Source organism: Paramisgurnus dabryanus, chromosome 24 (genome assembly GCF_030506205.2).
Source record: "Paramisgurnus dabryanus chromosome 24, PD_genome_1.1, whole genome shotgun sequence".
NCBI lineage: Eukaryota > Metazoa > Chordata > Actinopteri > Cypriniformes > Cobitidae > Paramisgurnus > Paramisgurnus dabryanus.
In genome coordinates this window covers 29,962,966-29,990,141 of record NC_133360.1, presented here as the reverse complement: position 1 = coordinate 29,990,141, position 27,176 = coordinate 29,962,966, and the positions used below count along the sequence as shown (strand labels likewise).

The 27,176-nt window shown below is 38.7% G+C and overlaps 2 protein-coding genes across 2 annotated transcripts; both read right to left on the bottom strand.

The window, feature by feature from the left end:
- Positions 1 to 1,752: 1,752 nt before the first annotated feature.
- Positions 1,753 to 20,459, bottom strand: LOC141281636 (uncharacterized). The gene is made up of 3 exons (XM_073813610.1): positions 20,390 to 20,459; positions 4,852 to 4,970; positions 1,753 to 3,978 (listed from the first exon to the last, which is right to left on the bottom strand). Exon 3 carries the CDS (start codon positions 3,970 to 3,972, stop codon positions 2,293 to 2,295), a length of 1,680 nt encoding a protein of 559 aa, XP_073669711.1. The 5' UTR covers positions 3,973 to 3,978; positions 4,852 to 4,970; positions 20,390 to 20,459; the 3' UTR covers positions 1,753 to 2,292.
- LOC135741158 (uncharacterized) lies at positions 13,929 to 26,040 on the bottom strand. Its single transcript, XM_065259808.2, has 5 exons — positions 25,911 to 26,040; positions 22,006 to 23,110; positions 21,130 to 21,139; positions 20,390 to 20,561; positions 13,929 to 17,576 (listed from the first exon to the last, which is right to left on the bottom strand). The coding sequence occupies exons 2-5, from the start codon at positions 23,106 to 23,108 to the stop codon at positions 15,649 to 15,651; spliced, it is 3,213 nt and encodes a 1,070-aa protein (XP_065115880.1). The 5' UTR covers positions 23,109 to 23,110; positions 25,911 to 26,040; the 3' UTR covers positions 13,929 to 15,648.
- Between the last annotated feature and the right edge of the window lie 1,136 nt (positions 26,041 to 27,176).

The window sequence follows — 27,176 nt, the reverse complement described above, 5'->3', positions numbered from 1 at the left end:
AGGTTTTGTGTCGGGTTGCGATGATAGTTGCACACCGCCCCCTACTGTGATGGAGTGTAGATAGATTTAATTTAGTGCTGGAGCTACGAAGAGTCCCAGAGACACAAAGGGACAAACCCACACCCCATTCAGCGCTTTTTGATTTCAACAAGACTGAACTATGTGAGGGATCTGATTCACTATTGTAAAATGAAAAAGAAATGAAGATATATTCAGTGCATGACTGCATTTTCATCTTATGCCAAATCCATAATATGTTTTTAAATTGTGTTTTTATATTTTTTTCAAATGAATAAACAAGATATGGTTTTTAAAGTACTCTATACTTTACAGTTTTTTACAATTGCCCACTAAAAACACCCTTAAAGCTTCACAGAACCTTTGACTCTACAGGCAAAATCAAACAATTATTTAATCTGTGCTCAAAATAAAACAAACACTCAAATAAAACACAAAAACCATCGGCGTAGCCTCACATCTTTCTGATTGCTAAAAAATGTGTTGATTCTTTGGACTATGATGAAATCATTGACATTTTAATAATCGCCCCCGTATATATTCATGGTTTAAATTATAGCCACCACCGAGCTATGTTGTAGACTGTTATATATTTTCAGGGTTCCCACTCTAAGCCAAATGTCAAATTCCCTGATTTTCACGGAATAAAAAGCAGAATTTTCATGACATATGTCTAAGATGCCAATAAATTTTAGATTGTAGTCTCACTTGAAATCAGTGAAGGCTTGGACCTGGAAATGGTATTTCTTTGGTATATCACACAAGTATATGACCCATAGGTAAATAATTAGACAAGAAATATTTTTATAAATTATTTGACAAGGTAATTTGTAACAAATTGAGCTAGCATAAGAAAAGAGGCATGATACAATAAAGTAGTAAAAACCATTTAATGTTATAATGTTAAAATAGACTCAAAGTAAAACACATTTACACAGAAGAAACACACTTAGTTTACAATTCAAGGGTGGAAAATCTAGGGGTGCGCCGATCTGATACTTGGGATCGTTATCGAGCCAATCTGGCTCTTTTTTGCTGGTTCAGGTATCAAAGTAACGGGATTGATTCAAAGCCTATACTGTGTAATACTGTGTGTTACCTGTGGTTGTTACTGTAATGCTATAGAAAGGTCAGATTATTATAAAAGCACCATAAACCTTTTTATACACTACATTTAAAGTCTTCCTAATACATTTGATAGCTTTATGTAAAGAACAAATTAAGATATTTAAGTTAATAGAAACTGAACGTTTGAGTTAATGTGCTGGAGTAGCAGTGAATTAAACACGTAATACAGATAAAACCATTTGACACGCATTACCACGGTCAGAATTATGATTTCTATAAAAAAAAAACTACAAAAATACAACATCACTAGAACATTCAAATACACACACACAAAAGAAAAACAACAACAACACCTGCAATACTTCACCCAAAATGGTGTAACTCACTCACACAGTCATTTAGCTACCATCATTTCAATATGATGTAGTTCAAGAAAGTCCCTCCTTCAGAAATACGTAACGATTTCTGATTGTGTAGCTACTACAGTGTGCTGTGATTTGACAGCAGCTTAGCGCACTTTGTTCGGAAAGGTCACGCCAGATTAAAAAAGCTGTCCTCAGCAAAAGGCAAATAAGTCAGTGATGACAATAACAGCGTCTCCATGACATGGTGTCAAAAACACACTACTAATGCAACTCGTCATCTTCTCCATAGAAGAACAACGAGGGCACATTCCTGTAGGCGGAGCTTAGTCAAAAACTTAGCATATTGTCATCATCTAAGTAGAGGGCTGTGGTGCAAACCGCTCGTTCTCTGTATTCATTGAAAAGGGAATTCAGTTAAAGAAAATATATCGCCTGCCAATGAACATTGAGCTTTATAATTTTACAGGAATTATTTATGCTCCAACAGCAACATTACACACTAACTAAAGTTAGAAAGAGAAAAGTTTAACATAATACAGATATTGTTTTTGACTTTGTGTGTGCAAAATCTATTAGTTGTACAGCGATTTTAAGGTATGATCGCCTTGGTTTTGTTTTTGAACCCTCAAAAATCTTTAACATGATTTTTCTCAAATGTAACTTTGCAGATTCTGTCAACTTCAAACAGGTGTAGCTTTGTCGTGTTTTGTCATTCCAACTAATTAAACACTGTTTGAAGGTTTTTTATGAGAATGTCATAATTGAAACTTGTTTCTAAACATTTGCTCATTCTGACTCATTTTGCCAGCACGGGTCACAAATGTCTTTTACTTAAGTGAGGTTAGTTTTGCGGTTTCTTTGGGCAAAATAATTTTTTATGTCTTGTTAAGCTACTGGATGAGGTGAAACTCTTTCCACACAGAGGGCAAACATTCAGTTTTTCTGCAATATGAACTTTCTTGTGTCTTTTCAAGTTACATAACTGAGAAAACCTCATCCCGCAATGCGAACACGTGTATGTTTTTTCTCTAGTATGAACTTGCTCGTGTCTTTTCAATTGATGTGGAGTAATGAATCGATTTCCACATTGTGAACACGCGTATGGTTTTTCTCCAGTGTGGGTTTTTTGGTGCGTTTTCAGACCACTAGCCGTCACATAATATTTCCCACACTCAGAGCACACGTGATAGGTTTTCTCATCGCTATGCATTTTCTGATGCATTTTCAAATTTTGATTCAGTGCAAAACTCTTTCCACAAACAGAACACGCGTAAGGCTTTTCACCACTATGAATTTTTTGGTGTCTGTTTAGTAAAGATTTTGTAATGAATTTTTTCTCACACACATCACAGTTGAAGAAGCAGTCTTCAGAATGAGTGCGCTGGTGAACCTTGAGATTTGCTGAAGTTGTGTAACTCTTTTCACACTGAGGACACGTGTAAGGTCTCTCGCCGGTGTGAGTTCTCAAGTGAATCTTCATGGATGTTTTCTTTATGAAACTCTTTCCACACTGAGGGCAACTGAAAGGTTTTTCACCGGTGTGAATTCTTGTGTGTTCCTTAAGTTCACTTCTATTCGTAAAACTCTTTCCACACTGAAGACATTTATACGGTTTCTCTCCAGTGTGACTTCTCACGTGTGTCCTAAAGGTGTTTGAATGTCTAAAACTCTTTCCACAGTGAGTGCAGGTGAACGGCTTCTCTCCAGTGTGACTTCTCATATGGCTGTCAAGTTCACTTTTACTTCGAAATCTCTTTTCACACTGAGGACATAAGTAGAGTTTCTCTTCAGTGTGTACTTTTGTGTGACTCTTAAGACCGTCTTTCGTTGTAAAACTCTTTCCACAGTGAGTGCAGGGGAATGGTTTCTCTCCAGTGTGATTTCTCATATGACCGTCAAGTTCACTTCTACTTCGAAATCTCTTTTCACACTGAGTACACATGAAAGGTTTCTCTCCAGTGTGTACTCTAATGTGATTTTTAAGTATGGCTTTTGTCGTAAAACTCTTTTTGCACTGAGAGCAGGTGTACGGCTTTTCTCCGGTGTGAATGCGTTCGTGAATTTTAAGGGTCCCTTTTTGTGCAAAACTCTTCCCACACTGCGGACATTCGTACGGCTTCTGTCCAGTGTGAGTTCTCAAATGTGTCTTAATTGTATATGCAGCTGTAAAACTCTTTCCACATTGAGGACAGGTGTGAGGTTTCTTTCCAGTGTGAATCCTCATATGAGCTTTAAGGCTTTCTTTTCGAGTAAAACTCTTTCCACACTCAGGACATATTCTGGTGTTCCCTTCAGTGTGAATCAATGTGTGTGCGTGGAGTTTTGTTTTTTGTTTAAAACTCTTTCCACACTGGTTGCACATGTGAGGTCTCTCTTTATTATTCTTGCTCGTGTCATCACTGTGGTGTCCTTTACTCGTTGAACTATTACGCCGACGTAAAATGACTGAATATTGGGTTCCTCTTTTCTTAGTTGATGTTTGTCTCTCCTCCACTTCATTCACTTCCTCTCCCATTTCCATCGTTATCTAAAATAAACATTACATTTTCAAAAATGTATTTAAAACCGATTCATTTTATGATTCTTTTTTATGAATGTTACCACTCAAAAAATATTTTGGGGAGATGTGTTTTTATGTACGACCAAGAGAAAACTGGTTGTAGTTATAATTTGACTTCAAAAGATTAAAAGTAAAAAAAAAATGTAAAGATACAATTACATTTGCTATAGAGTTTAATTTAATTAAAAATGTTAAAACAGCATATGCTGTCTTTGGAATATTGGCATTTGTTTGTATTTTCTTTGTTATTGTCAATTGTATACAAACTGTATAGCCTATATAATATTGTAAACTATAAACCTGTTGTCCTCCTTATTGTTTATTGTTTGTTGGATGTTTTGTTGTAAAAATTGTTTTTTTTTATAGTGAGACTTATAATTTTTACACATAAGTTTATAAATTAAACTTTATTTAGCTGAGCTTTTACACAAATGTGTTTGTCCATAATGTATCTAAAGTAAAAAAATAAAAATAAGTGTGCTGCAAAGTGATCTGAAGTGTAAACGAGTGAAATGTTATAATAAAGCAGAAAATAAAGATAATCTTTGTTGTACACATCTTTTTTTTAAGTAAAGACTGAATTAATTTCCTCTTCTTCTCTATAAGATCGAGTGAACAACATTAAATACATTCATGTTTGTCTTTGTGTGCTTTATATCTAATATGATCTGATCAGACAGTATGCAGTGTTTCAGTCAGGAAGGATCACACATACAGTACAGAAATATAACCATCATGATAATGTTCTCATTTAAAATACACGCACACACGCAGGTGCATCAAGTGCATTGAAACATTAACACTTGTTTAAATGATGATAAAGATGTAAAGTATAATTACCAGTGCACGTGTGTGGATTTATTTTTCTGCTCTTCTCACTGTTGTCTCTCTTCTTCTTCTTCTTCTTCTGATTTCAGGGTGGGTTGTGAAGCAACTTCATAGCTGCATACTGCCACCTACTGTGATGGAGTGAAACAAAACATGAAAAGCCCCTCTGCACCTGTAAATTCATTTAGATATGGAAATTTGAGCAGGGAGTTTTGCAAAGTTTCCTCCATTCTACAGTCACACATTATAGAAGAGATGGTTTATGTTTGTTTGAACATGGACACAGAAAAAGAGAGTGCCCTAAGTGGAGTAGTCATGACAGTCTGGAGGTAAAGGAGCTGGGGCCTCATTTATAAACGTTGCGTACGCACAAAAGAAGGTGTACGCCACTCTCTACGCAATACTTGTTATTTATAAAAAGCAAACTTGACGGGAAAATGTGCTGTCCGTCACGCAAGCTCTGACCCAGGTGTACGCACAAAAACGGGTTAAATGAGAAATGGCGACACCGTCGGCAGATGGAAGAAACACGTGAAAATAAAAATGACAACACTGCCTCTCATAAATAACATGAAGACTTCACAAAGCAAGTCTTACAATTAACAGCCTTACACGAACACCTGTTTGAACGATCAGCAGTGAAACAAAAAAATAAAGAAATCAAAAATTACAACAGAAATTCAAATGAACACATATTTGCTAAAAGAAAAGTGAAATATGTTCTGCAATAATATTGCCATGTTGTGCAATTCATCCTCATAAAGAATATAGTTAACAGAACGAAATAATGTACAAAATTGATATTCTCGTCAATGTGTCCATTTGGCGGAGCAGATATAGATGCAATTACATAGACAGATAGATAGATAATTAAGGGGATGGATGGATGGATGGATGGATGGATGGATGGATGGATGGATGGATGGATGGATGGATGGATGGATGGATGGATGGATGGATGGATGGATGGATGGATGGATGGATGGATGGATGGATGGATGGATGGATGGATGGTCCACTGGGGAAAGTTGTTTTCATAGTAAACCATATCTTCATAATCTACGGAATTATGGTATTCATGTATATTACTTTAGTGTGTTTTATTTTTGATAAAACAATGTATGGGGTATGTCTCAACCATTCAGAAAGCAACAAGAAATTACATTTGCGCTGAACAATGTCCCATTTCCACGTCGATTATTACCGACATCTGTAGCTTGTCAAATGCAATTAAATGGATGGAAATAAAATTCCCCATCACAATGCGTAATGAGCCACAATGGCTGACCTTGCGCACTTAGAAGATGTGGCAAGTGGAACGATTCGGAGTGACCGCATCTTTAGACAGCAAGAAGACTTGCTGGCAAACGAGGACGAGTGGCTTATGAGCCGGTTCCGATTTCCTCGAGCCGTCCTGTTGGACCTCTGCAGGCTTTTGGGCCCGGCGTTACAGAGGAGCACTCGGAGGAACCATGCCGTGCAGTCCCACTTCAAGTCCTAACAACACTAGGATTCCTGGCGACTGGCACTATTCAGAGGGAATTGGCTGACAGGTCAGGAATATCTCAGCCGACCCTTAGCCGGGTAATGCCAGACGTGTTAAAAGGCATAATAGCTTTGTCCCATGATTCCATAAAGTTTCCATACACAGTGGGTGAACAGGCAAACAAGAAAGCTCAATTTGCAGCTACAGTATGTATGGTTTCTCAAATGTCCTCGGTGCTATTGACTGGACTCATGTTGCCATAAGGGCACCGAACGTTAATGAAAATGCTTTCATTAATCGAAAGCATTTTCATTCAATCAATGTCCAAATTATTTGTGATGCACACATGCTGCTCACTAATGTAGTAGCTCGGTGGCCCGGGTCAACCCATGACTCATTTATTTTAAGACACAGCAGTGTTGGACGCAGACTCGAGGCTGGTGCTATACGTGATGGCTGGCTTCTAGGTACGTTTGATTATAGACATTCACATTTTTATGTACTTCAATGTCTTAACCCTTTCACTATCCTTGCAGGGGACAGTGGATATCCCCTCAAACAATGGGTGCTTACGCATTTCCTCAACCCACATAGTGCAGAGGAAAGGCACTACAACATGTGCCACAGCCGAGCTCGCGCTGTAGTGGAGCGCACCATCGGCCTGTTGAAGGGCAGATGGCGCTGCCTCGACTGCACTGGAGGGAGGTTATTGTACACGCCTGAAAAGGTGTACCAAATCGTGATGGCATGTGCTGTGCTACACAATGTGGCACAGCTTAAAAACGTGCCTCTACCTCCTGGCGCCGATTGCTGTGTTGGCCGCGACCCTGAACCCCATCCCCAGGCATTTGAGCCAAATGCTGCTGCTGTGCGTCAGTGTCCCCCTCCGCCTCAGTCACCACTCCACTTAATAGGGTTTCCCCAATAATTGCCGCCAGTCTCTCATCAAGAGGGGTCAGCTCCGGTGTCTCCTTTCCCCCACCCGTGACAGACACACTCTGGCGATGGAGCGCTAGACGTTTTTTTGCCTCGACTTTGATGTCCGACCATTTCTTTTTTATTTTGGCTACGGTCCAAGGTTGTGAGGCTACAGCATTTACGGCGCCTGCCACCGTTTGCCACTCAAGTGCCTTTTTGGCATTAGTAATGCCCACACTGTGCCCTCCAAACAACATTTTTCTCCTCTTTTCCACCTAGCCAACGATAACTTCTACTTCACATTGAGTAAAGTTACGTTTTTTTGATTTCCTCTCTGTGTTTGCCATGATTTCGCAATCAATGCATATTAACTTGTGGGCGTTTCACGGACTATTTATGGGAAACTATGGGCGTGTCATGAAGCCGCAAAAGCTGCGCTACATTAAGAATTGATTGTGATTTATTAAGGGAAAAATGTGTAAGATGTGTGTGCGCACGGTTTTATAAATCCAAATATTTATGTGCGTACGCGCGTCCTATGTTTCATCCGTACGCCACTTCTCACGCAAATCCCACGCAAAGTTTTATAAATGAGGCCCCTGGTCCTTTAAACCATAAGACCTGCATTTGGAGAGGGGATGTGTGGCTGAGAATCAAACACTCATAAGTGATCTGAAACAACAGTACCAGTATGCATGCCATACTGCTTCTGATGATACTTGTGGAATATACGCTCAAAATATGCAGAAAATAAAGACATTTGATGATTTTTCTATACTTCTGTGATTGTAAATGATCAGTTTCACATGAGAGGAATGCTTAACACAGGCTCTATGTCTTGTATCATCAGTGAGACAGCTGAACAAAAGCTGTTGGCTGACAACGTCTTCCAAGACAAAAAAACACAATACCTGAAAATATCATTCTTGTCAGTGTTGAGGGTAGGACTGCACAGCCGAAAGGTTTGTATGAAGTTAGCATGAAAGTGTATGGCATCAGTTGTCAAGTTCCAGTTCTCGTTGTTCCAGGACAACATGATTTAATTCTTGGCACAACTTGATTAAGAGCACAGATAGGTTTGGGACTTTATATCGCAAAGTGCTACACAGTTATCACTGGATAGTGAACACTTTTTGGATGTGATGTCAAATCTCACACGCTGGCGACATGATGAGATCCCTAGCAAATTCGGAACCGTAAATTTGCTGTCACTCTCACTGCTAGACTAAAGAATTTAGTGTGAGGAAGACTCCATTTTCCCTTGGGAGCACCATTCTAATTGAACCAACAAAAATATACATATGTGGAAAATGATGATGTCGTACCGTGTGTATTGCTGGAGAGGCCCGGAAAAGGTAATAAAGGGAGCAGAAAACTTTGGCAGTCTTTTCAATTCCAAGGTGTTTATTTTCACCAGCCGTGTTCATATAGTGCTCACCAAAAACACTCAAAAAATTCTTGTTACATAGTCCATTTTCAATTTGTATAAAAACACATCATGCTGTGAGCAGCAAACAGGTTAAAACCTTGTTTTGAGGCATGAGCCTCTACATGTGGTCTCACCTCAGACACACACACTACCTCCTTAATCATCCACCTGTTAACCCTCATAATACCTTCCTTGAGGAGCTCTTCCCGCCAAACTAAATGGATCATACCATTTACAAGGGATGTTTGACACACACTACACATGACAAAGAATTGTTCTCTTTAAATCTTAAACAGATTCAAAACACTTAACCTCATTTACTGAATAACACTGTACACATAGTAACATAATCATTTCACATTTAGATGCAATTACTTACACTCAAAACTTATATCAAATTATGTATGCCTTAACGGTACAGCCCAGTAATTAAGGGAAAACGTTAGACATTCATGCTACTCCAGTCACTCCTTCATAGTTAGGTTAAAACACCAAAATACACAGTGAGACAAAATATCATTTCATATGGTTCTAATGTTTCCTGGGATGATAAACTGCTATGTTCATCATCACACACCCCCCTCCCTCTAAACAGTCACTACCTCAGGAGTGACGTGATAAGAAATCAGCCACCACATTAAGCACTCCTGCTCTGTACTGGATCTTAAATTTAAAAGGTTGAAGGGACAAATACCATCTTGTGATTCTGGCATTAGTGTCTCTCATTTTCTTAATCCACTGCAAAGCTCTATGATCGGTTTCAAGCACAAAGTCTTTACCAATCAAATAGTATTTCAAAGTGTCCAATGCCCATTTGATGGCTAGGGCCTCCTTCTCGATTGTAGAATATTTAGTCTCTCGAGGGAACAATTTCCTACTTATGTACTGTACAGGGCGACGATTCTCTCCTTCACCCTGTAATAGTACTGCACCCAGACCTAGCTCGGACGCATCAGCTTGTACCACAAAAGGCAGATCGAAATCCGGGCTTTGCAACACCGGATCTTTGCACAAACAAGACTTAAGATCTTGAAAAGCCTGTTCACATTCAGGTGTCCACTTAACTTTAGCAGGACTGCTTTTCTTTGTAAGGTCAGTCAAAGGTGCAGCTCTGCTGGCAAAGTTGGGTATAAACCTTCTATACCAGCCTATCAAACCCAGGAAGGATCTTACACTTTTCTTCGTTGAGGGTGGTGCGGCTGACAAGATTGCTTGTATTTTGTCCACTTGGGGTCTCACTGATCCTCCACCAGCAACATAACCCAAGAAAGAAACTTGTTGTTTAGCAATTTGACATTTCTTTGCATTCACCACCAGACCTGCCAGTTGAATTCTTTTAAAGACATCAGCCAAATGTTCCAGATGTTGTTCCCAGGACTCACTAAAAATGACAATGTCATCAATGTATGCTGCAGCATAACGGTCCAAACCTCGCAACACTTGATCCACCAGACGTTGAAAGGTAGCTGCAGCTCCGTGTAGACCAAATGGCATATATTTGAAATGGTATAGTCCTGAAGGGACACGAAAAGCAGTCAAGTTCTTAGCAGAATCAGCTAATGGCACTTGCCAATATCCTTTGCATAGATCTAAAGTAGTCAAATACTTAGCTTTGCCCAGTCGCTCGATTAACTCGTCGACTCTCGGCATTGGATATGGATCAAAAGCAGATACCGCATTCAGCTTGGAAAAATCAACGCAGAATCTCAATGTCCCGTCTTTCTTTGGCACTAGTACAACCGGACTACACCACTCACTGGTTGAAGGTTCGATGATATCAGACTCCAGCATCATTTGAACTTCCTCCTTTAAGGCTGGGATCAAGCGTGCTGGTACTCTACAGTGAGTTTGTCTAATCGGCTCAGTTTCAATCAGATGAATGTTATGATGTAAAAGTGTTGTTTTGCCTGGTTTGTCAGAAAACAGACCCTCTGGAACCAATTTCTGAAACTCCTTCTGCTGTTTAGGTGTCAAATGATCTGTTAATGGGAAAGTTAACTTTAAATCCACCGGAAAATATTGTTCTTCCAATTCTTCTTCATCCTCAACTTTTCTAGCCCACAACTGATCTGACCATGAGCCCTTTCTCTCATTCCAAGGCCTCAACAGATTAATGTGGAAAACCTGAGTCTTTTTCTTACGATCGGGTCCAGAAATCTCATAGTTTGTAGGACTTAGCTTTCTAAGCACTTCATATGGCCCTTGCCATTTAGCCAAAAGTGAACTTTCAGAAGTAGGAAGTAACAATAACACTTTCTGACCTGGAGTGAGCGTTCTCTCTCTACTTGACAGATCATACCAGTGTTTCTGCTGCTGTTGTGCTTTTATCATGTTAGCATTCACCATCTCGGTCATTGATTCCAATTTCTCTCTCATCTTCAGAACATATGACAGAATATTTGTTTGTTCACCTGCATTACCTCCTTCCCAAGCCTCTTTCAGCACATCCAACGGTCCCCGGACATGACGTCCATATAGCATCTCAAATGGTGAGAAACCTGTTGATGACTGTGGCACTTCACGGTAAGCGAACATAAAATATGGCAACCATTGATCCCAATCGGAACCTGTATCAGACACAAACTTGCGTAACATTGACTTAAGGGTCTGGTTGAATCTTTCTACCATACCGTCAGTCTGAGGGTGGTAAGGAGTGGTCTGTATCGGATGTATACGCAACATTGAGCACACTTGTTTCATCAACTTTGATGTAAAGTTAGTGCCTTGATCTGTGATTATTTCTTTAGGCAACCCTACTCGTGAAAAGAGTTGCACTAATGCATTTACTACCTGCCTTGTCTTGATGTTTCTGAGAGGGAAAACTTCTGGATAACGAGTGGCATAATCAGCAACAACCAAAATGTACCTATTACCAGCTTTACTGCTTTCCAACGGTCCTACAATATCCATTGCAATTCGTGTGAATGGAATGTCAATAATAGGTAAGCTTACAAGAGGTGCTCTATCACTCTTTTTAGCTGGTCTAACCAGCTGACATTCTGGACATGATTTACAAAATTCGACAACATCAGAATAGAGCTTGGGCCAATAAAACCTACTAGCAATTCTGGACAGCGTTTTCTGCTGACCCAGATGCCCTGCACACGGTGCTGAATGACCCAACTGCAGCACCTTTAACCTCATTGACTCGGGTATTACCAATCTTTCATCTTCAGCACTTACTAAGTACAATTTGTCATTTTTTATTACTAGTTGATCTTTCAAAATTAATGTTGATGCTGTGTTATTAGCCTTGGCTTTCTCAAACAATGGTTTAAGAGTTTCATCCTGCCTTTGTAACTGCCCAATATCATGTGGAATTAGCTCAAGATCATCTGTGCTTGGTTTTGGCATATCTTCAACCATTTCAGTACCCACAACTTTAGCAAAACGTTTCTCTCTCTTAGATTTTCTATCTTTAGAAATCACATTAAGAGGTAAATCCTGCAAAAACTGTTTAATAACCTCATTTTCCTTAGATTGTGCCCTTGTTATCACCATAGCGTCCGCTACATTTTTGTCATTTTGTAACAAATCCACCAACACAGGTATATCTCTGCCTAATATCACTGGATACGGTGCTTTGTCAATTACCCCAACAGTTAAACTGTATGCTTGGCCTTCGATTTCAATCACCATTTCAGTTTTAGGGTACTCTTTTTCATCTCCATGGATACAACAAACTCTGAGTTTATCATACTTCAGCATATTTGACTTTCCTACACACTCTGATCTAACTAAAGTTTGACTTGAACCTGAATCGACCAGTGCTTTATACGTTGTGCTTCCTATCTTCACATCAATTACAGTGTCAGTGTTCAGTTCAATTTCGTTTAGTCTCACCGACGATCTTAACTCATACGCTAGGCGTGTATTAGTCACATTTAGCGCAGGACAATCTGCTTTTTTATGCCCAGACTGGCCACATCCATGACATATAATTACAGATTTTCTACTGTATTGACCAACGCTGCCTGTTTGCATACTGTTAACGTTACTCCGGTTAAAACTAGTTTGTAACATTCGGTTATCGGCATCGAAATTTATCAGACCACTACCCTTAGCATCCCCAGACTTACCGGTTGAGCTGTAGTTGGTGCCTCGCCATCGTCTCGGTTGATGTAACGATCGCCTCGCAGCTATAAACATCTCTGCCATTTCTGCTGCTTGTTTACATGAAGTCGGGCCGTTCTGCTTCACCCATGTTCTTACTTCAGGATTCAACAACTTGAGAAACTGTTCAAGCACTATTTGGTCACCAATCTCTTGTTTGGATCTTTGCGAAGGGTTCATCCACTTTTCGTAGAGTTCTTTCAATCTTACATACATTTCTCGCGGCGTTTCATCATCTGGTTGGTTGTATGCTCTGAACCGCTGTCGGAATGTTTCAGGGTTAATTTCAAACTTCTCCAGTATTACTTGCTTGACACAGTCATAGTCCAACGAGTTATCAGGGTCCATGGCAACATAAGCTGCTCTTGCTTTACCGGTTAAAAGTGGTAAGAGATGTAACACCCAATCTCGCTGTGGCCATCTGCAAGCGTGAGCAATTCGCTCAAAAGTCATTAAATAGTGTTCAATGTCCTCATCCTTTGTCCATGGTAACATTCTTGGGTTATTAAAACTTGTGGATTCATTATCTTGTGTTGTCATTGCGGCTCTATCCGTAGCCGCTGATGTAGCCCCGTCACTTTGTGTCTGTAACCGATTGTAACGACCAGTTAAAGCAGAGTTTCCATATGAAGGCGCTGACATATCGCTTACCGCTGATGCTTCTTTCGCCAGTCGTTCCTGTCGCTCTTGGTGAATTTCAGATTGTAGTTGTACAAATTGGTGTTGAAGCGTCCGATATTTATGTTCATGACGTTGCGCTTCCTTTTCCAAGCGATCTTCTCTTTGTTGTTGACTATGTAGAAAAGTTTGCAGCATTGTAGCAATCTGCTCTGAAGCATTTCCTGGGGTTCTTTCATCCACACCTGGAGATGAACTTGCTTCCTCTGGCTGATCTGCTGCTCTGCAATCTTTGCTCTTAGCTCCATCTTGTTTCTTTGGTGGCATTTTCCGTCCGCCACCAGTTGCTCACAGTCGCTTTCACTTAAACGAGGCACAGCTGGGACTGCCAAAAAAAAACTTCTCTTCCTCGCCGCTCACTTTCCTTTAAGGCCTGGAAGCACCGCTGCCACCATGTGTCGTACCGTGTGTATTGCTGGAGAGGCCCGGAAAAGGTAATAAAGGGAGCAGAAAACTTTGGCAGTCTTTTCAATTCCAAGGTGTTTATTTTCACCAGCCGTGTTCATATAGTGCTCACCAAAAACACTCAAAAAATTCTTGTTACATAGTCCATTTTCAATTTGTATAAAAACACATCATGCTGTGAGCAGCAAACAGGTTAAAACCTTGTTTTGAGGCATGAGCCTCTACATGTGGTCTCACCTCAGACACACACACTACCTCCTTAATCATCCACCTGTTAACCCTCATAATACCTTCCTTGAGGAGCTCTTCCCGCCAAACTAAATGGATCATACCATTTACAAGGGATGTTTGACACACACTACACATGACAAAGAATTGTTCTCTTTAAATCTTAAACAGATTCAAAACACTTAACCTCATTTACTGAATAACACTGTACACATAGTAACATAATCATTTCACATTTAGATGCAATTACTTACACTCAAAACTTATATCAAATTATGTATGCCTTAACGGTACAGCCCAGTAATTAAGGGAAAACGTTAGACATTCATGCTACTCCAGTCACTCCTTCATAGTTAGGTTAAAACACCAAAATACACAGTGAGACAAAATATCATTTCATATGGTTCTAATGTTTCCTGGGATGATAAACTGCTATGTTCATCATCACAGATTAACACATTGTATTATACAAAATACATAGACTGGTTAGCCAGACTTACATCAAGATGTAAGGTCTGGCAACTCGTCACACAGATGGCTCAATCCGAGGGGCGGGATAAAAGGTTGTCCCTCAAAATGCCTCTGCACGCAATAGGATAGCGCCACGACCAATCAGGGCAACAAAGAAGGTGACGTAATTAGAGCAACGGAAAAGAATCCATGGGGAAGTGTTTCATGAAAAAGTTTGATGGAGAGATTTCTATAAGTTACTAAATGTAATAGTAATGGACCTGAATGACTCTTGCCGTTTTTGTGAAAAAAACATGTTCGGGAGGAACTCAATCCCAAACAATCGTCACAAAGAGGTCTCTAATATTTGGCCGTCCCTCACCTCTGTTCTGTGACAGTTTTTTGGGTCCCTCCTCCACCCCATCGCCTCACTCTCTGCTGGTGTACCTATCCCAGGTACAAAAAAGGGGGGGAATCTGGGTTTGGGCTAATATTCCGAGCTTGAAGCCCTCCCCTCAAACGGCAAGCAACATGTTAATTACATGTTAATGCAAACTCATGAATATATTTTTCTCTACAAAAGTAATTTAAAACATTTTAGCATATATTTACAGATAATAAATGTAAGATCATGACATGAAGATTTCAGTGACCTAAAACTTTTAAACGGTAGTGCACATGCAGTTTTAACTTTATTCACCAACAGAGAAAGAACAAAAGCTATTTGAAAGACAACCAATGACAAACAAATTTCATTTTACAACTGAGAATCTAAATGCACATAAGGTAACAAGAGACAGTAGTGTCCTATACCCTTCAAAATCACTGCAACACAGGTCCACATCATCATTCTCCACATCCAGTATGAGCTCTCTGATGTATCTTACATGAACTTAAATGAGTGAACCTCTTTCCACAATGCGAACACACTTATGATTTCTTTTCAGTATAGATCTTTAGGTGTCTATTCAAGGCTCCTGCTGACGCAAAGAATTTTCCACAATCAAAGCACACATGAACTTCATAACCAGTTTGTATTCTCTGGTGTATTTTCAAATATTCAATCAGCAAAAAACTCTTTACAAACAGAACACGAGTGAACCTATTCATCGGCATGAGTTCTTTGGTGACTTTTTAGGAGTGATGCTGAAACAAATTTTTTCCCACACTCATCACAGCTGAATGATTTTTTTCCAGAGTGAGTGCGCTGGTGAACTTTGAGAGCTGCTGGCGTTGTAAAACTTTTTCCACACCGAGGACACCTGAAAGATTTCTCTGCCGAATGAACTCTCAAGTGAATTTTCAGGTGCGAACTTCTAAAAAAGCCTTTTTCACACTGAGAACAACTGAAAGGTCTCTGTCCGATGTGAATTGTTTGGTGATTCTTAAACTCTTCTTTCTCTGTAAAACCCTTTCCACACTCAGTGCAGGTGAAAGGTTTCACTCCTGTATGAATCCTAAAATGAGAAATGAGCTGTGATTTACGTTTAAAACCTTTCCCACACTGATCACAGCTGAATGATCCTTCTTCAGAATGAGATTGCTGGTGAATTTTAAGAGCAGATGATCTTATAAAACTCTTTCCACACTGAGTGCAGTTGTAAGGTTTTTCTCCAGTGTGAATCCTTGTGTGACTTTTAAGAATGTATTTTCTTGTAAAACTCTTTCCACACTGAGCGCATTTGTGCGGCTTCTCTCCAGTGTGATTTTTTACATGAAATGTCAGGTTTCTTTTTTCTATAAAACTCTTTCCACAGTGCTTGCAGGTGTAAGGTCTCTCTCCAGCGTGAATCTTTGCATGAGTTAAAAAGCTTTTTTTCTGTGTAAAACTCTTTCCACATTGAAGACATTTGTAAGGCCTCTCTCCAGTGTGAGTCCTTAAGTGTGACTTCAAGACATCTGAATGTGTGAAACTCTTCCCACACTGAGTGCAGGTGTAAGGTTTTTCTCCAGTGTGGATCCTTGTGTGACGTTTAAGAGTCTCTTTATTTGCCAAACTCTTTCCACACACAGTACAATTGAATGGCTTCATTTCAGTGTGGGTTTTTAGATCTACTGTAAGGCTCTGAGCGCATTTGTATGGCTCCTCTACAGTGTGAGTTTTCAAATGTTTCTTTAAAACATCTGTACGTGTAAAACTCTTTTCACACTGAGTGCATTTGTATGGCTTCTCTTCAGTGTGGGTTATCAAATGTTTCTTTAAAACATCTGTACGTGAAAAACTCTTTCCACACTGAGTACATTTACACGGCTTCTCTCCAGTGTGGGTTTTTAGATGTACTGTAAGGCTTCCCTTCTCTGTAAAACTCTTTTCACACTCGGTGCAGTTGTACGGTCTCACTCCAGTGTGAGTTCTCAAGTGTACCTTCAGATGTTCTGTACGTGTAAAACTCTTTCCACACTGAGAGCAGGTGTGAGGTCTCTCTCCAGTGTGAGTTGATGCATGAGATGTAAGGCATGCTTTTAGTTTAAAACTCTTTCCACATTCAGTGCATTTGTAAGGTCTCTCTCCAGTGTGAGCTCTCAAGTGTAACTTAAAAGTATTTAAATGTGTAAAACTGTTTCCACACTGAGTGCAGGTGTAAGGTTTCTCTCCAGTGTGAATTCTTGTGTGACTTGTAAGACTCTCTTTTCTTACGAAACTCGTTCCACACTGAGAACATGTGTGCGACTTCTCTCCAGTGTGAATTTTTTGATGTGCTGTAAGGCCTCCTTTCTCTGTAAAACACTTCCCACACTGAGCGCATTTGTAAGGTTTCTCTCCAGTGTGAATTCTTGTGTGACATGTAAGATTTGCTTTTAGTGTAAAACTCTTTCCACAGTGCTGGCAAATGTGAGGTCTCTTCTTATCGTTAGGGGGTCTTTTTGTTGTTGAAGTCTTTTTTGCAGATTTTTTGGCTCCTCTTATCTTGGATGATGTTTGTAAGCGATTAGAATATTTGTCTTCAGTGATGCCATCATGAGGCTCCTGCTGTCTCTCCTCCACTTTATTTATTTCTTCATAAGTTTTCTCCTTTACTTCCATTGTATCTAAAATGAACAAATCAAAACTGTATTTAAAAACAAATTCATTAATAAAACATGTATTAAGTAAGGGATAATGTATACGCAGCAGGTTATTGCAGAAATAACAGTGTGATCAGGACCTGTCGCGAGGGTCCTGTCTCACACTGAAATGGTTTATTTCACGATAACAACCTGCAATCCTGCTAGACAAAAAGCACTAGCCCACCAAGGCGTTTCCACAACGTGTTTTCATTCAGAACATGTGAACCAGCTGAAATGGACAAGGAGATCAGTGATTACATAACGGCTACCGTAGTTGCAACACGCATTTGGAAAGCGAGGCGCTAGAGAGCACTATTCGTTTGAATGCAAATTACAATTTCACCACTAGATGGTGGAAAAATCTTACTGTCTTTTTGTCCCTTTAAACTTTTAACAAATTAAAACAGCAGAAAAGCATTTTTTGTGTTTGCCACTACAACAGAATTAGGAAGGCTTCCTGTTGCGAAGGCTTATTCCAAATGATCAGTTCTCATTCTGCTAGATCTATTCATTGCTTTTGACACTGTGAATTATCAGATCCTTCTGTCCACCGTGTCATCACTGGGCATCACAGAAACCACACTTCACTGGTTATAATCCTATCTCTTTCAGGGTTGCCGTGAAAGGGGAGGTATCCAAAGCACATCAACTGTTCCCAGTTATTTTCAATGTACACTACATCACTGGGTCCCATCATGGAGGCACGTGGTTTCTCCTAGCATTGCTATGCTGATCAAACACAGCTTTTCCTTTCAACCAGTTGATCCCACAGTAGCTGCACAAATCTGAATCTCAACATGAATGAAGGGACATCACCTGCAGCCAACCTGGCAAAGACAGAGCTTTTTGTCTTCCCTGCAAATCCAACTGTACAGCACGATTTCACCATCCAGCTAGGTACATCAAGATACCACATCAAGGTCAGACAATCTCAAGTTATCTTTGATGACCAGCTGACCTTTAAACAACATATCTCAAAGTTAGCTTGGTCATGGAGATTTGCACTACACAACACAGGCATGAAAACGGGTCGGGGTGAAAAAGGTGAGAAGGGTGCTCGAAGGGTGACGTGGCCTCAGATGGGGCCGCAAGGTGGGGGGACTCCCCCAGAATAAATATTACGGCCTCATTAGGGTACATGATTTAACTCATCAGCTTGTTAGGGAGACATGTTTATCATTTTTGAAGTAGGCTGATAAGTTGAATCAGGTGTTTTAAATAAGAAGACATCTAAAACTTTCTGTCAGGGGGGCCTCGAGGACCTAGCCTGGCTCCGCCCTCTTTCGTGCTTCCGCTTAATTTTAATTTCGCTCCAGTACTACGTCTGGGACTGCTGTGTAGAGTTTCGTTTTCTCCTGCAAAAATCTGCAGGTCCAATCAGCGATATAGGTCAGTACACATAAATCAAATCACTATAAACTAGAGTATGTGAATATTAAACTGCAAAGACAGCAAAAATCCTTTATGTTCTGCATGTTTGAAAATACTCAACACAAAAATCATATTTTTAAAATGATTAAAATACTGTACTATAATATACACAAAGCATACTGGCCAATATATTGTCCGTATCGGCATTGCCCCACCAAAAAAAGAACATATCGGTCTGGCTCTAAACTTTTGTAATTTGAACTAAAACCTAGCAATAGTTACCATGTATAGGGCTCTATAATTCCCGCGATGTGGAAAACGTGGACGGAATCACAAAATCCAAGTATAAATATGGACTTTGGAAAATGGAAGACTGCAAAATGGAGCAGACAATTTTTTTTGCAGCATTTAAAGTATATTTAGAGGTCATTCACAAATTCGGGAAAGATGGATCCACCACTGCAGTGAATATAGCCTACTGTATGAGTGTGTGGCTGTGAGTTCCCACCCTAGGACGTAACGCAACGCTCCTGACGTCTGTTTATCAGCGTGTATAGCTCGTATTTATCCTCAGACAATTGACACAGGAGCATCGGCAGTCAACACATGCGTGATCACTGAACTGAGTGTTCTTTCTTGTTTAAGTGAACATAAACAGCTGGATGTTCACCCGTGTATTGAAATAGTGCGCTCTTAAAGTGACAGTAGTTAGAAATCTTCAATTACACAACAAAAATTAAAACCCCTTACTACTTTTAACTGAATAACTTTTGTAGCTGTACATTTAATTCATACAGTAAGGACTGTGTAGTGTTTTATTTCTATTTATTATTGACAGACAATTTTTATAACTAATATATATGCATTTAATACAGACACCTGAGTAGTAAAACAAGATGAGTATTGTCTTATGATTAAATGAATAAGTAAACATAATTTGGTTGTTTGTCAGTATCATAGTTGTAGTGACAAGTAAAATACGTATATGCAAGTTGTTAAATTGTATTTGTTTAATGTTTTCTATTGATAATATATGCTTTATGATTACAGAAATTTAATTTAACCATTAAAATCAGAATCCATAAAAATGGCCCAATGATTTGAAGTATAAACGAGAAAATGTAAATGATAAAGCAGAAGATAAAGATAATAATCTGCTGTGGTGTTTTTGTACACTATCCTCAATTTAAACTAAAGACTGATTTAATTTCCTCTTCTTTCTCTATAAGATCAATATTAAATACATTCATGTTTGTCTTGATCTTAATTTCTGATCTGAGCAGACAGTATGCAGTCAGGTTCACACATAAAATACAGAAATATAACATCACGATAATGTTCTCATTTAAATTACTCCTCGTGTGATAGTGTACTGAAACATTGATACTTGTTTAAGTAAAGATAAAGAGAGAAAGTATAGTTACCAGTGCACGTGTGTAGATTTATTTTCCTCTTGTTCGCTGCTCTGTGTCCAGCTGCTGTTTCAGTTTTCTTCCTCTGGTGTTTAATGGCGGTTTGGCAAACCAGCGTAAAGGTGCAATACCGCCGCCTACTGATCCGGAGTGTGAACAGATTTGGAAGAAATACAAAAAAACCCTATTCTATCTATTGTTTCTGTGTTTTTCTTGTATTTAAATAATAATTCATGTCGGCTACTCTTGATTGCCTTGATTGACTCATTTCCTTATAATACTTTTAAAGAAAGAACTCCCAACTATCCTAATTCTTGTCTTAATTTATCTCCCTTTCACTGAACACTCATTAAGAATATGCAGCACGGTTTCAAATTCTTCACATTTGTCACAATCTCACAATTCATGCTTACCTATTTTAAACAGACTATAATTTAATGCTGTATGTCCAGTTCTTAGTTTTGAAATAATGACATTCTGTTTTCTATTTCCATATCTTTTTCTTTCATTTCCAACATACTCCTGAATCTGAAAGATATGTCTTCCTTTAGATCCACTGTTCCATAATGTTTGCCATTTCTTTAAATGATATGAATGTCTCTTGAATTAAGTTTTACTTAAAGCTAACTTAATTTCTATTTGTGGATGATTTAATGCTTTCTTTGCTAGCAAGCCCACACAAACTGTGAGGAGTGTACTCGTTTTGTGAGATATTGTTTAATAAGGTCAGTGTAAACCTTACAAAAATGTACCTTGCTATTACTGCAAATAAAACCAAAAAGATATTGTGTAATGAAACATGGTAACCACAAAGCAATCATGAGTGTGTTACAAAAAACATGTTTAACAATAGTCTGTTTTGTAAAACTGTGGTTATACAAATCTAACATGTCTGTACTAGGTCTATTTAAAACATGGTTTATTTAGTTTCCTAAGTGTAAACCTTGCAGAGAAATTAATGCAATATAACTGCTGACATCTCAAGCTGCTGTTTTCTTTTTCAAATGCTGTTATTAAATGGTTTTATTACAGTTCTTGTATAGGTTTGTGAAGAAACAAAATACATTTTTGGGAATACTATGAATTTAATTGTTTTTTTATTGAATTTCATCAGTCAATTATTATTTTAAAGGGACACCAGAGGCGACAAGACTTCTTTTTTCGAGGGCACACGATGTGAAGTTCGTCACAATATGTATGTAGCCCATCATGTGTGTGGTTCGTATTTTCTAAAAGTAAGACCTTTATTATCTGCTTCAGGTGAGCTTGATTTGAGTTGTAGCCTAACTCTGAAGAGACTCTGGGCCTCCAGGAGCAGAATTGGGGACCCCTGATTGAAGTTATGAATCTGAGAATAAGGTTTGTGACTGCTTTCCACAACATGTATTTTTATGTCTTGTCTTGTTACACTACTTGATGAAGTGAAACTCTTTCCACATAGAGTACAGTGATGTGGCTTCTCTCCAGTATTTCTTCTATCATACAGTAACGTATCTCATGAAAACCCTTTTTTTGCAATGTGAACATGTGTATGTTTTTTCTCCGGTATGGATTGTTTGGTGCTCTCTCAAAGATTTTGTTGTCTTTTTTGTGAAACTGCTGAAAATATTTTTTTCTACACTCCTCACATTCGAATGAGCCTTCCTACGTGAGTGCTCTGGTGACTTTTGAGATTTGCTGCACTTGTGAAACTCTTTTCACACTGAGGGCAGGTGTAAGGTTTCTCCCCAGTGTGAGTCCTTATGTGATTCTTAAGCTGTCTTTTCAGTGCAAAACTCTTTTCACACTGAGGGCAGGTGTAAGGTTTCTCCCCAGTGTGAATCCTTATGTGATTCTTAAGCTGTCTTTTCAGTGCAAAACTCTTTTCACACTCAGGGCAGTTGTAAGGTTTTTCTCCAGTGTGAATCACTGCATGCTGTGTAAGAGATGAATTAGTTGCAAAACTCTTTCCACACTGTGTGCAGGTGTAAGGTTTCTCTCCAGTGTGAATCCTTAGATGATTCTTAAGTTTTGCTGCACCTAAAAAAATCTTTTCACAATGTGTGCATTTGTACGGCTTCTCTTCAGTGTGAGTTTTCAAGTGTGTGCAAAGGTTACTACTTAATGTAAAACTCTTTCCACACTGAGGGCAGGTGTAAGGTTTCTCTCCAGTGTGAATCCTTAGATGATACTTAAGTCTTCTTTCATGTAAAAAACTCTTTCCACACTGAGTGCATTTGTACGATCTCTCTTCAGTGTGAGTTTTTGAGTGTTTCCTAAGGTTACTCCTACATGTAAAACTCTTTCCACACTGAGGGCAGGTGTGAGGTTTCTCTCCAGTGTGAATCCTTAGATGATCCTTTAGTCTGCCTGCATGTACAAAACTCTTTTCACACTGTGTGCATTTGTGCGGCCTCTCTCCAGTGCGAGTTCTCAAATGTGTCTGAAGGTTACTCTTAAATGCATAACTCTTTCCACACTGCTGGCACTTGTGACGTCTCTCCTTATTGTTAATGCTCTTGTCATTCATATGGTGTCCGTTTCTTGTGGAACTCTTTCCATGCTGATGGGAGCTGACTGAATGTATGGTTACTCTTTTTTTAGTTGATATTTGTAAACAATCAGGAGAATTCTCTTTAGTGATGACATCAGGAGGTTCCTGTTGACTCTCCTCCACTTTATTCAGTTCTTCAGTTTCCTCTTTTACTTCCACTTCATTTAGGTCCTCGGCTTCTTCTTTTACTTCCATCATAGCTAAAACATACAGTAAATTGTTAAAAATAATTGTAAAATAATCAATTCAACAGTAAATAAATGTTTAACTTACCTAACATCAAGTCTTGAGACAATGAGCAAATACCCACAATTGGTTAAGACAGCACGGAAATGCTAACTGAGTCCATGTTTTCTTGCGCTTTCAGATATTTACACCCAATTACCTTTAAATTCTGCAATTATCCGTGCTTATTCTAAGTCTTATGTACAGTGGCATGCGAAAGTTTGGGCACCCCAGTCAAAATTTCTGTTAATTTTATCCACATCTGGTTTACATTCAAGCAAGAATTATCCTCTGGCCTGGACTGGATTTTATGTAGCTCATTACCTAATGCCGCATATTAATAAAGCGTGCATCCAATCGTTCTTTCGTAAGCTAAATGCGCCCAGCCAATTAACGCAAGCCACTGGTGCAATTTTCTCTCATCATCCATGGCTACATCCAGTCTTGTCTTACGGACCAAGGCTACTCACCTCCAGTGGCGGCTAGAGCTAAAAAAAATTATTATTAATGTTTTGTAACAGAAACTGCATAAAATGGCTGTGTAAAGCGTTGCGTGGATTAGCGGGGGTTGCCACGGCACGAGTGTGCACAAAGGAAGCTTTTGAATCATGCATGGTACTGTTGTCATATGTCAGTCTGCGTAAGGTCTACCTAAGCTCTGCGCAGCTAACGTCGACGTAAAACACTCACCCAATCTTTACAACCACAGGCGCCTGTAACCAGATATCCAAATGATATAAAATAAATAAATAATAAATAAACCCACATGGTCATCGTTTTCGTGATCAATCGTCGATGCCACATTCAAGTGGCCATTCCTACTCTAGAGCCCTGAGCGGCATTTACTACACAGAGCCGTAGTTCACTGACAAGCTAGGCAAGATAATCATAATATTTTATGGCAATATACTCATAATCGCGGACAAATATTCCTACTACATAAAGCAATTTAAAATGCCTGTTAATAGTACTGAAAATAAAATACTTCACATTCTTTATTGTATGAATTAAATACTGATTCAAAAGTAAAAGTTTTTCAGTCAAGAGCAAAGAGTGATTTTCTCTTTAATATTATTGACAAATAAATTAGGTTACTGTAGCTTTAAGACGTGAGAGAGATCTCTGCTCTGTACTTGTGCTGAATGTCCGGCATTGTCTGTGTGCGTGCATCGGTGTGCATAAGAGCAGCAGCCAGTAAATGTCAAAACTTGAATAAACCTTAGGGTTAGGAGATGCAATGTCATGCAGTGTCCCATTAAAAATGCCTGTCTGAAATCGATTTTGAATCGCAAGGATGATTCTGTGTTTCATGCACAGCTTGTGCGTGTACTATGGCTATGTGATCAGTAGGAAGTCCTTATCAATCTAATATCATGATGAGTCAGAGTCGTTTATAACGTGCATTAAAAAACGCAACACTCGTTAAACAAAATCATTCAAAAGATTGTTTATTATCATGAAAATACCTAAAACAATTTGAAGAACAGCGATATAAATATTCCTAAAGACATTTTTTTGGAATAGCTTTTGTAATGCTGCTACTTCTGTGGCAAAAATGAAGTTTCTGCACGAGAGCGCCCCTGGCTTTGGGATGTGCCTCGGTTTCACCGTGATTCATTAAAACTCATTCATTGAGAAAACGCGCATTTGCACGGTTAATCAATACAGCCCTAATAGATATAGATGTTGTATATACGCTGTATGATGGGAATGTGAAGAGCCATCGGTCATATGTATCTCACATGAATTATATCATGGGGTAAATATGATATTTGGCTGAAGTATCCGTTTAACATCTAAAAAAAGATTGCTGGCCTTCATAATCCCTTTAAAAGATAGCCCGGTTATAAACACATGTATGGTTTAATAGATTAACACTGGGATTAGCAATATGAATATGAAAATAAAAACAGTACAAAGTCAGTTTTAATAAACATGAAAAAATCTTTTTAAATTGTAATTAATAATTCAATTGCGGACCCTTTATTGATTCTACTTAGAGTCCGGCGTTTTTCACACTTATTTTACCTCTGCTCTTTCCTCTACAGACTTCCCTTTTCTTCTAACCTTTACTGTAGGGACAAGAAGCTTGCTGCTGTCGGTTAGTTTTTTTCCATTAGTGAGATGTTGCTGCTTCGCTAGCTAACATACACTGACACAAATGTCATGTCACAGGCACGAGAGGGGCGGGGTGGTGTGCGATGGGGTGGAGACGCGATCGCGAGGTGGATTTTCAAGTGTACGGGGATTTGATGAGAGCAGTTAACCAATGTAAGCTGTCCGGCCGGACAGTTTACATTGGTCAATTTATCTGCCGCCGTACACCCAATAGACTGAATGGATTTTTAAAATTCTTTTTTCTCTTCATATTGTTAGGATTTTACTGTAGAACCATAACCAGCATCTAAACGAGTTTATTAATAATGAACAATCTTTGAAATCGTAGACCATAGCTTTAAGAACTTCTTATTTTACATTTTCATACTTTACCTCAGTACATAAACATAAAGTCGCTTTGTAACTATTGTGTGCTCAATGATTAACTAACAAGTTAACTAGAACAGCTTTCACAAAATAAACGATACATGTTATAGATTTGAGGTAAAGAGAGTAAAATAAGTGTGCATCCGAAAGCGAGGCAGTAAACAAAGTGATTTGAAGTGTAAACGAATGAAATGTAAATGATAAAGCATAAAATGAAGATAATCTGCTGTGGTGTTTGTTGATTCAGCTGACACTTGTTTAAATGATAATAAAGAGTTAAAGTATATTTACCAGTGTGTGTTGTAGATTTAATTTCTTCTGTTCGCTGCGGTTTCAGTTCCTAAGAGCGGAGTGCTGCTTGAATCTTCTTCTTCTTCTTGTTTTACGGCGGTTGGTCTCGAGCCTCAGTGCTGCATTACCGCCACCTTCTGCTCCGGAGGACGTATAAGAGAATTCAGTCACACTAAAAATCAGTGAAGATAGGATTCCAAAGCTGAATAAAAAATAAATACATACATAACTACATATGCGAAGAAATGTAAATAAATAAATAAATTAGTATTTAGAATTTAAATTATTTATGTATAATTGTATTTTTTCCACATAGTATTTTTTACTTTTGTTTCTACTTTTAGATTATTTATGTATATGTATTTATATCTACACTTACTTATTTGTACATTTATTTGTTTCTACTTTTTTAAATTTTCACATTTATTTTCCTTGTCTGTATGCTAATGAGAGGGCGTGTTTCACCTCAGACACAATCTATCTTAAAGTGGCAGTGCTGAACATAGACATATAAGAAATAACTTGACTGCTCATTGGGCACTTTGGTCAACTCCTGCGATGGGTCAGCAGCATCGCCATATTAGCTTGCATACAAATTAGAGTAAATGGGGGAGCTGGAACTTTTTTAGATATAAAATACAATAACTTTTCTTAACCAACTTCAATGATTTTTTTTATCTGAGTTGAGTACATAAATGTTTAATCTATGCTTGTTTTGAATATACTCCTTCAGTTTAAACTTAGTGATGAACCCAAACCTGAACTTTGTGTCTCATATTTATTTGCTGTATTCCTTTCAGTGATCATTACCAAATGCCTCGCTCTCTAGATATGGGGCTTTACTCTGCTTGGGTCATTCTTTATTTATTCTGTAAGGTTATGGATGATGAAAGAAAGAACAATTGCATAGCCATTACAGTTAACTTACATTTTGCATGTGCATACTGAAAAAACAAAGATAAACGTACCACCCGGAAACGTCCATTTCTAATCTCCTAACAATTGGTTTTTGTTCAAAATGTGTATCTTCGTCTGAGACAGGCTCAAACATATACTTTCCATCAACGCCCCAATCTATTTAATATGAGAGCGGGTGATGTGAACCTCATTGGGAAACAGGCTGTCCACCAGTTGAAGCTGAGAAGTTGTTCATTAATGCAGCAGGACATCCAAGAAAATCCTCAAGCTATTAAATCCAAGGGTTCAGTTACATTTTCCTCCAGTGCTGTGAATGTTTAATGGGGGTTTTCAAAAAATACACAAGAA